Source organism: Seriola dumerili, unplaced genomic scaffold, assembly GCF_002260705.1.
Source record: "Seriola dumerili isolate Sdu_G_001 unplaced genomic scaffold, Sdu_1.0 BDQW01000017.1, whole genome shotgun sequence".
Taxonomy (NCBI): Eukaryota; Metazoa; Chordata; class Actinopteri; order Carangiformes; family Carangidae; genus Seriola; species Seriola dumerili.
Genome location: NW_019174272.1, coordinates 4,505,103 through 4,516,145, shown reverse-complemented (window position 1 = coordinate 4,516,145; position 11,043 = coordinate 4,505,103). Strand labels below are relative to the sequence as shown.

The following is an 11,043-nucleotide window of genomic DNA, read 5'->3' as shown; positions in this document are numbered from 1 at the left end:
CACCCCCCCCACCCCCCACCCAACTAAATCTTCAAATTTACTTTTATTTCTCATTGTGTTGCTTGTCCAATGCCCTGCTATTGTGTTTAATTTGCTATTCTAACCACAAAGCAAACTTTTCTAACATTCCATCACAACTTTTGTGGCAAAGTGAAATGCTCAAGTCCATCTTAGTGTATTTTGGGGATTAGCATGTCTAGCTGTTACTGCTGAGCATTTTTGTCTGTGTGTTGTCAGTAGGGCAGAAAGCCCCCACTTCTATAACAGTGACACTTCGAGGAGCGCAGCCGAGTAGAGTGGGATCTCTCAGCCAAGTTGGTGAGGTTGTGACGCCAGCTCGTACCCATGAGCCCAAGGTGTGTCTCATTAAAGTGTCTATTGGGCACATTTTACTTGGAACGTTTCATTTGCTTACTTGCTGTTATCTCTAACGTGATAGCACATATTAGTGTATTGGATAATGGATAATGAAGAAGCTGCTCTATAGCCTAATCGTCTTTGTAATTAGCATACATTGTAAATGACACACAAATAAGCTATAACTGCACATACTGAGGATTGTAAATGAATAAACAAAAGCTGGTTTGTTTTTTATTGTTTAAAATGACACTGATGACAATATTTAAGTGTAGTCTATGAGCTTGTTTTATTGAACAGCTGTCATCTCAGATCCCACTTATTTTAAAGTGACAAGTATTTGGGCAGAACGGTTAAAGTTAAGTAGTCATTTCTCATATTTTGAAATCATAAGAATTTGCATTAAAAACCTGCCATGACTGCAGAGTAAAAGTGACTTCCTCAGTTAAGTATTATCTTAATCTGTCTTAATAGGAAGCTTTGTACAAAAGGAGGCTGCTCCTCTGAAAATGCTCATCTGATCTGGCTAAAAATATACTCTCGCTATTACTGAAAAATACCATACTCACTCAGTTCTACAACCAAAGACGTACTGTGTAGTACATGTCAAGCATTTCTTTTTCCTTATGACTTTAATATAAGTAGATTTGAGTTAATTAATTTTACTGTGCCCTTTTACAGCAGTGAAAATCTCAGATCACGGTTTCCATGTGGTGATACACCTGATGTAAGCTGGTGCTGTGCCAGAGGCATCTGGGAGCCACAGCCTGCTGATGAGACTGTACCCTCCCTGTAATGATGTACACACCACGCTGCCAAAACGAGCAGAACACCTGCCTCACATCCTCCAGAGTACTCTCCTGTCGAGATGCTTGAAAAAAGCCTGGGAGTCACTGTCGGTTGTGGATGAGCCGCTACCATGCTTAACCTCTGTGTACATATGAGTAGCATTGACTCGCCAAAATCTGTGCTCTCTTCTTTCATCCTTAACTTTGATAAGAAAATGTTGACAGCCAGATACACAGCATGGTCACATGTTATCCTTTAGGGAAGAAGTAATATCATAAGTGGATAAACTGCAACCTCCCTGGACTGTGATAATACAACTGTAAAAGGACAGATGTGCAACTCTTGGTGCTGACTATACACCAACAGTGTATTGCAACAACAAAATGCTGTTTGATTGTATATTAAGTTAAAATCCCTTTCCCACCATCTCTGCTACAGTATCTATGATTAACATGAATGTGTGTCAAGCATTTTGATGTCACAGCTGGATATTTCTGAATATCCCTGTATTTGTGAAGTAACTAAATTTGAATGTTAGTCATTGCTTTGATATTATTTATCACAGTAATTATATCATCATCATTATAGTAATTTGTCATAATAGTTGCTTTTTGTGTCGCAGCTCTCTTTCACCATGACAAACAACTTCACTCTATGATATGCCTAAAACGACATTGAGTAAGAACTACATTTCAGGTCACCATTGGTCATAATCATGTGATTGCAGAAGCTACAGTATATTATCAAAGATACCTGGCGTTGACTGTGCACCTGTGCAATGCTCACTTTAAATAATATGTACTATGCACACAAAAAGCTGCAATACATGAACAGGTCATGGCTGTCAGTATTTATGATGAATGGTATTTGCTACATTTCCTCTATAGCCTTGTGTCTCATAGTCTAAACTACTGTATAAGGCAGTGTTTCCCATCTGCGCTGTGTCATCACTTCACTGTATTAGGACTTTTTGTTTTAAACTGCCAAAGTAAGAAAAATTGATTTGCCAGAAGTTAGTCAGCTTTGTTCCCAGTTGCTAATCTAAAAACTTGGTTCTGTGTGTTCAACCCTTGTAGCATTGAGTAAGTTGAGTGACTCCTCTTATTCAAAATATAATGGAGATTACTCTCATGCATGATAGTTATACTCCTGTGTTTACAGCAGAAGCATAAATACAGCCCATTCATCTCAGCAGACATCCTGTCCTTAAATTCCTCACATAGGCAGCAGTCAGATAAGATAAAGAGAGAAGTGTGTCGCTTTCCTCTTATATAAGCCAGAATTTGTATGTAAAAGGAGGGGACAGGATAACTGATGCCAGACAGAGAACAACAGAGCTTCTGGCATAGCCTCCTGTCATCATCACCAGTGGATATTCAAGCAGTCCATTTGAACTCTCTCCATCCAATCTCCACTGCTGTTCAGTTTTTGTTATTTTCTTCAGAAATTAGTTTGATGTGCATGGAATCGGGTGAGATTGGTTAGAATATTTTTCACCTTGTGAAGTAAGATTTCTGTATCTGAATATAGGCTACTACTAGTCTTTTAGGGGGAGCCAAAAAGTAAGACCATAAGCCACTGAATATACTGTACACTGCAGTGTTTATACTGGTGATATACTACATTAAACTAGATCTAACTACATTCAATGTTTATACTCACAGGAGTTGATAACAAACAATAACAAACAAAAACAGGGCACTGTTTATTTGTATACATTCAGCAATATATCTTAAAGTACAAAATAAAAGCAGAAAGTAAAGAAAATATGAAAAAAAGACTCACCAATTATATATATAATTAATGTTATAAATAAATGTAGGCTACAAACGCAGGTGAGTATTCTAGTTAAATGACGATCTTGAGACAGCACTGCCAGAAAATAACTACTACTAAATTATTAAACAAACAGACTATCAGGACATATACCTACCTTTCGATTTACAATCTCTGCGTATGAAGTTCAGTAAATTGCCTACAAGTGGCGCTGTAATCTCTTCAACTGGCTCGAGACTCCTTGTATGTGGTTAAAGCCTTTTTAGGGTCAAGCGCAGTCTGTTTGTTTATTTTATGTGAGCGCGTGTGCTTGTGATAGAGCGATAGAATAGAGTGAGAATAATTGTGCGTGCGTAAGCAGTGCGCGTTTCTGCTAGGTTGTCTCGTGCGCTCGTGTGTGTTTAAAAAAAAAAGGAAAGCTAAGAATTTAAAGTGTAAAAATATCCGGAAAATAATAACATGAAATTGTCATGTAGCTAAGTACAGTTTAATTTAAACTTTTGAATTTTACGTACTTAACAAAATGAGAACAACGGCTCCATTTTTCACAAGCCCTTGACCCAGGGAGCTAAATATGATTCAATCTTTAATCCGGTCGATTTAATATTGAAATATGGTCTGCTAGTGCAAACAGGGCCGTGGAGACAGCAAAGGGGAATATATCACCACAGTTTTCATTCTTAACAAAGACACAGTGAACCAAACTAGTCCACTGAAGCTCCTCAGGGACCCCTGATGAACCAACGAGAGAGCAATAAATATGCACACGGGCATCACCGAATAAAGGGGCATTTTCACCGCCCCTGTGAAGCTGCCATATCATCAAAGTTTCTCAGGCAGTACTTGCACTAGCCTGGAGCTCCGGCTGAGAGAGAGAAATCACTGCCCCCAGAGCCAAGAAGACACCGGAGAGAGGCTGCATTTAAAACCCGCCCTCCGGAGGTTTCTCGTTTCCCCCTAAAAACCTCCCATTTTTTTCTCTCTCTCTCTCCCTCTCTTTCTCCCTCTCTCTCTCTCTCTCTCTCTCTCTCTCTCTCTCCCTCTCTCTCTCTCTCTCTCTCTCTCACTCTTCTCTCTCTCTCTTTACCTCTGTCCCTCTCTCGTCCCTCTCTCTTCCTTTACCTTTATCCCTCGCTTTTCGCCGTTTCCCCCACCACAATCATGGATCTCACGGCGAGATGTTTGTTCCTTCTGTCCTGTCTCGGCGTGATATTGGCGATCGATTTGGAGGCGATTGATCCAGGCTACTATGTGGAGCCCACTGCCACATCAGAGGCGATCGACTATAAGGATCCCTGCAAAGCTGGTGAGATTTCCCCCCTTCTTTTTTTGTAGTACGCTTGTGTGATTTACCTTATTTATGTGGAGGTAGAAACATGCCACGAATCTGTTTGTGGAGCTTGCTGAGATCAGCCACAGAAACGCTTTTAGAGAAATGACAGTAGTGGATGTAGTTTTTAAAAGGTTTGAGAGAACATAATGTGCATTTGTTTTATACTGAGTGACATAGTTTCTGCAGTTTGAAACATTTGAAGCACACAGTCGCCTAGAATAACCTAGCTCGGAGAGTGGCTGCAAGGATTGTAAGAATGAAAATAAAAAGGGATGAGTCTCTGAATACATTTCCCGAGACATAAAAAGTTTTGGCTTAAGTGCTTGTTGAAAAGTTACAGCCTTCTATTTGCGGCAAATGCACTTTTTATTCTTCAAAACGTGATCATGTAGTTCCTGCTGGCTTTTTCCTGTGTAGCTATTATTAAAAAAAGTCTGAGCTGCCGGGAAAACAAAGGATTACTGCACTTTGATTTTAAGACTTCTGCTCCCTTTCTGGTTGTTTTTTTTGTCACTGCACAAATAGTCTTTTTTTCCACCGGCTGTTCACACAGCCACTAAAACAAAGTGGAGGAGGGGAGAGGGAAGAGTACAGTGGAGCTTAGAAATTATGCACACATTATTCTGTTGGCGGTTGTTTTATGGCTCAAAGTATAAATATGTCTGCTTCTTTTTGCTGTGGAGAGACCTGCATATTTTCCCAGTATTTGGCCGAAGCATATCAGACTTGTCATTGTAATCTTTTTTTTTTTTTTCTGTACTGTGAACTCACTGTCTTGCCAAATCCCTTTGGGGGAGTTTGAACAGATTGTGTTTTCCATCTGGTGAAAGTATTCAGGTTACAGATACAGAGAGTTGGCTTGAGTCAAAATGACCTCTACAGTCCTGGAAGTACAAACTGATTTGGCATTTGACAATTTCTGATGTGGCAGCCGATTATAAAGCACAATTCAGTTCTTCAGCTCTCAACTACCCACCTATCTGTTTTCTTCATCATTCCCCTGCAGAAGTGAGAGGAGAAGTGTCAAGGGAGACGCAAAAATGGTTCTTTAGGAGTATTGTGGGTTTACATAAACATGACAGAGGTCAGACTGCAGATGAACCATGCCCTAAGTACAAGTCAGTGAAGATGTTGCTTCCTGTTTTTACTTCACTGTTTACACTGATTCATTCAAGTGGTCAAACCAGGTTGTTTTACATCATTATGATGAATTTACAGGATGCTGACGTGGTGTTCTGATGACTCCTTAAGGCTGAAAACTAAACTGACGAAGGTTTGACAGCGATGTGTTTATATTACTCTTATGCTGTTCTCAAGAAATCATTGATATAAGTGGAAATGTCTCAGCAGGGACAGTCCCACTCAATAATCCCCAGTCATGACTGGTGTTTGTCTTGTCTGTGAGGATGTTATCATTATTAGAAATCCCATTTTAAGTGTCATTTGAATAGAGCATAGTTTTGTTTATGGTTTCCTCTGGGACCGTCTGCAGACAGGTGGTTGGGAGACGGTCACAAGTACAAACTCCTACTCTCTTAACCCTCCCAGTCTCCAGCTCTTCCAACACCCACCTGCTTTTCTCCTTCCTACTAAGCAGCAAAATGTCCAAGATCTCTCAGCTCTCCCTTTTACTCCTCACTCCTCCTCACTCAGTTGATGCACCAGAGACTAAATTTTCCACTATAGTCAACTCCATACTAGCGTCAGTAGACCCAGGTAAAGAGTAGATGTTTTGTGGGTTATTGATTTTTTTTTTCTATTTGATCGCTTTCTGTGGCCTTGAGATCAGCATTTTTGTGTCACGCTGCTTCCGCTCAGGAAAATGCTTACAGCCGTGTGGAGTTTCTAATGCAGTAGAGGAGCTCTGTGAGGAGTGCATTTCAGGTTTGTCCTCTGTAGGGCTGTCCTTGCTTAACACTGTTTCAATGACAGGGTCTTTTTTTGCAGTTGATTGGGGGAAACAAGTGTAAAATTGTTTTTCTGATGTTCTCTTGGAAGTGAATATAATGACTCCCATTCAGGTACTTATGACTAACAAGACGACGGGAGAAATGTGTTTTCATACTCAACTAATTTGTGATGGCTAATCAGTTGGCTAATTGACCAAGTGGTGACCATTTCATTTCATTTCCTCAGTACTTTATAAAAATGCACTTAGGGAGTTCTTCATTTCTTACCACAACTCATGTACGCTACTCCTCCCCAGTTTAACAAAAAAAATCCCTCAAAAATATTCACATTTACAAAGGATTAAATAACTCTTCAATATACCAGACATGATAGAAATGTGCATTGATTGGAGTGAGCAGTGCAATAACACTGAAGTAATGCCATCTATTTAGGAAGTTAACCAGTGGAAAATTCCTTAGTTTGCAGAACTCCAAACTTGGCAGCGTCCCAGGAAGTCATTTAAGACTCTAACAACCCACTGAGATTAGATCCACTCATTTTCAAAATGAAAAATGGATGAGAACCAGTCACGCTCATTGTCTTCTCTGCTTAAATTATAATCATGAAAGAAGTCACTGGTTTGATGTGTACGTATACATTAATTCATGAAGCAGACATCTTTATCTACCACAGACTCCTGTGACAGCATTGTCTGTCAACCGGTCGAGCACGCTCAAATTGAGAGTACATGCTGTGGCCTCAGCTGCAGACAGGGCAACCTGAACACACCCTTCATCTCTTGTCCCCTCTTATGCAAGTGGTTTTCTCATCTCCCTGGGCCCCCCAGCTCTCTCTTCTGACTGGTTCAAGCACTTCTCACAGACTGTAGGTCATTCACCTTGTGCCAAGGGAAAGCACGGCTGCAAGGTGGAGCACAGGCCAGTCACTCTGTGCCACACCAGCCCAGGTGAGGTGAGTGCAGGCCATTCATGAGGGGGCTTGGTAGGTTATCCCCAGTGTGCTTGCTGCCCTTGAAGAATTTTTTGCTGTCAAAAGAGTCTTATGTGATTCCTCTCGCCACTCTGTCGGGCCTTGACTTTGATTTGGTCATGTAAAATACAACAGCTGGATTCTTTTTGATTACATTTTTTTTTTTTTTTTTTAAGCTACTGTGACCTTCTACATCATAATTACTCATTAGACAGTCATGTGTGTACCAGGAGAGTTTTTAACATTAAGTTGACCCAGACCAGGTTTTTTGTGAATTTGCATCCTTTCACAAAATTGTAAAGTTTGGTTTTATTTGTATCTTTGTGTTCTGTTCATGGCAGCTCAAAACAGATGAGACTCGTTACCCAGCTCCATCCCTCAGTCCTGCTCTGGCAATGTGATGGGCCTGTTGTACTTCATGATTGGGCCTTCAAGCAACACTTAAACAGATGCCTTTCTTTTATCATGGAATTCAGGCTGCATAGCCGAGCCCACACTGGGTGTTTTTTTTTTTTTTTTTATACGTTACAGGACCCCTACCATTTCTCTCTGTGGGATTCGGGTGATTAGGGAGCCAATCTATTGGCACAATCTCTGTGCATTAGTTGGAACAATATGTTTGTTGTCAGAGTTAAGTAATAACTAATCTTGCATTACATTAATACAGAGTCTGGGTTCAGAGCCGAAATAACAACAAATGCACTGGGAGAAAGCTCATTTGAATGGCTCAAAGGATGCCCAATTAGCCTACAATAATGAGCAGCTTAACAGTCATTTCTTGATTATTCACAGTGTGTTTTTTCTAAATAATTCATCACTGCTATGTTGCTGTTCATCTGGAAGAACTGTTTTTCTGCTCCCTCCACCTGTAGTGAATACATACGGTGTTTTCTTCAGCCACAGATAGCTGTTATTTATGGAAAGTGTTGAGGGTTGAATCTCTTCCAGATTTAGTCCATCCACAAACCCATTTAAACTTTGCTTTGGACATCTGTTCTGAGAAAACCTGCTGTTTCCTCACGCCAGACTGTGTGAGTATGTGTTACTCTGCTGTCTAAACCAAAAATAAGAAGTCTGCATATTCAAAATAAGTTTTGTCAAAGGTGAAAATCCCTGCAGTGTGGCAAAGAATTATTCATCTATCTAAGGATCTCAAACACTGTGTGCCATTGACATTAAAAAAGACAAATGGCTGGTGAGCTGATGAGTCATTAGAGGTGGTTAGACTGGCAGTAGGGTATATCAGTAATCAGTGGCAGGGATGAGCTGGGAAATCCAATCTGCTAATGGGCTTGATGGAGTGTGAAATGCTAAAGGGGCGGCAGTCTCTTGCTGTGTGCCCTTTGCAGCTGAAGCCGCTCTCATCTTGTCAATAAGATTGAAACTGTAATGTGGTGACAGTAACTCGGCCTTCATCAGCTATGGCTGATGAGACCTCAGGCTTTTATTGGAAAATAATCACTCAAATCTCAGGCTGTAGCTGGAGACTTCTCCAGAACCTCGCTTCTAATTATACCTTAGTTACCTTTTTGCAAATGAGCAGATGAGCTGACATTTTTTTCTCTCTCTCTCTCTCTCCCACCTTGGGCTCAAATTGCAGTGTTAGGAAATGTCAAGGTAAGCGTTTGCTGAAGAAACAACTGGTGTTGTTTTTACAGAGGAGAAAGGTACAGTATTTACATGACAACAGACCTGCATAATACAATTCACCATTCCTTTGTTAGGATTATGCGTTTTTTTCCTTCTTCATAGAAACAGTTTGTCTCAATATTCATGTTGCGCTGCCTTTGCTACTTTTCTACTTATTTCTCTGCTGTTTTAAACACACAGTGTCTGGAGGGACAATGGCTACAGCCAGCATTAGGCAGAATGGGCTGGTACAGAAGGAAACCTGAAAAGTGATGCTTACACTGTCATCAGATAGTAATCACCTTAATGCAATACACTATTGGCCTCTATTGGAATTCAAATGCAGCGTTTGTTACCAAACACAGGCTGTGAAAGGCGGTGCCAGGGTATTGTGATACAATCCAGGCTTACATATTGGCCAGGCTTTCTCAGCCCTCATCATTAGGTCTTGTATGGGGAAAGGCTGTCTAAATGTCTCTGTAAGCACATTGAGGAGTATACTGGCCTTGTAGTGGAGCTGACCCGCTAAATATAGGCTAGTGTTAGTGTCTGTATAGGCTTAGTATTGATGTTTGTGCATGTTTCAGTGGCAGATGTCGTGGTCTGGTATTCACAGAAGGAGATTTATGGGAATAGTTGTGGTATATTTGTCACTGCAGAGGTCGAGGCTAGGGCATTACACGAATCAATGGGATTAATTTGATTGAGATCTCATGTATAATCTGACTGGATACACTGATTGATGGGGGGACAGTCTGAGATGAGAAGGATTATGATGGTTTAGATTAACAAAAAAAAAATTCAGTGATGGCGAGAGGTTATCAGTGTTCAAATTTATTCAATCCAACATTTCATCCAGCATCTCTGTCATATATTCAGTTTAATCACATTAGTTTGTCTAATATGCTCACATAAAATTTCACCTAAACTCAAATGGTTACTTTTTGTTGTTATTTTCGGACTAAAAAGGGACATGAGAGCTAGAACAGCAACTAAAAACCCTGCCGCTATTACCTAACTATTCTGTGTAGATATTAGTATCATCACTGCAGCTGTTGTCATTTAGGTAATGAATAATGTTTGGAAAGAGATTCAGCACTGTACTCTATGGTGATCACTAGCCATCTGCCACATTCAGTGAGCTTTAATCTACAGCACAACACACCCGTCTCTCTGTGATTGTCCTAATATCATTACAGCACTCGGTATCTAGATGAGTTTATCACCTTTCTCCATAACCTTTCCTCAATCCCAGGACAGAGTTGTGTACAAAAGATTCCTAAAACCATGTGTCTGTGGATAATTAAAGCCAGGAGACAAAGGGATTAATTCACAATCCCTGCGAGTCTTTCCATAAACCTGCAACAGCGTCTCCAGGACAACTGCTGCGCCCGGGGGAAATGAGTGCTAATGCTGCCGGGCTGTGCATTTGCTCACTTCAATCTCCACTGCTGTCTGAGAACAATGACACTGCGGATTAACCGGCCTGTCTCCAGCACAGTGGTGGATGATTGGGACTCAGCCATGGGCAGGGAGCGCAGCCCACTGTGAACAACAGGGGAGGAGGGGAGGAGGGGGGGGGGGGGGGTCTGCACCTCGTTATTTAGTCACGGCCTGCACATAACACTGCTAATATGGTGCAAATTAACACTACATGTGAAAAGAAAGGTCCCCCAATTATTGTTTGAGAAGACAGTTTGAGAAGTGTTTTGAATATGGTCTTATATGACAGAAACTTGGAATTAATTGCTCAAGTACTGTCTTTTTTTTTTCCATGCTCCGCCAGTTCTGGGAATCAAATAAAAAATGAGACGATAAAAGAGAAAAATGTCCTTCTGTAGTCAGCCCATCCGTCCTATACTGCACGACATCTGGTAGCTTCCCCTTATCAGTGGTGTTTATGGCAGTGGCTGTCAGTATGACTGCTGATTGTGAGTAGTCTGTTTTGTGTCTCATGGATTTCGTAGGAGTGAATTAGTGTTTTTTGCAGGCACAAATTAGAGGATCCCTTTGACCTCTGGAATTTAAACCTGTCCTCTGTGCATGCCCAGTCTTGCCGGCAGTGATCTACATCTTTGCTTATTGCTGTCATTAGCCTCTAAACCCAAACACAGTCACTCTGCTGTGTATCCTCTACGACCTGCAGTCGAAGAAGACTGGCCTTCATCCACTAAATCCAACTCCAGATTGTTTAAATAATACTCTTCTGGTGAATAAGGACATGAGCCAAGTGTTTTTATCTTTTTTTCTATTAAGCTTTTCATCCCTTTCTCTCTTGT

The 11,043-nt window shown here is 40.8% G+C and overlaps 1 protein-coding gene and 1 long non-coding RNA gene across 2 annotated transcripts in view; both read left to right on the top strand.

The window, feature by feature from the left end:
- Positions 1–255: 255 nt before the first annotated feature.
- Positions 256–1,733, top strand: LOC111227821. Its single transcript, XR_002665359.1, has 2 exons — positions 256–356; positions 1,039–1,733. It is a non-coding gene; the product is annotated as an uncharacterized LOC111227821 (long non-coding RNA).
- A 2,263-nt stretch (positions 1,734–3,996) lies between these two features.
- LOC111227713 (bone morphogenetic protein 1-like) overlaps positions 3,997–11,043 on the top strand; it is a 30,615-nt gene continuing 23,568 nt past the window's right edge. Inside the window, exon 1 of the mRNA XM_022753377.1 lies at positions 3,997–4,228. Coding sequence (XP_022609098.1) covers positions 4,084–4,228 — 145 coding nt within the window. The 5' untranslated portion in view covers positions 3,997–4,083. The remainder of the gene's footprint in view (positions 4,229–11,043) is intronic.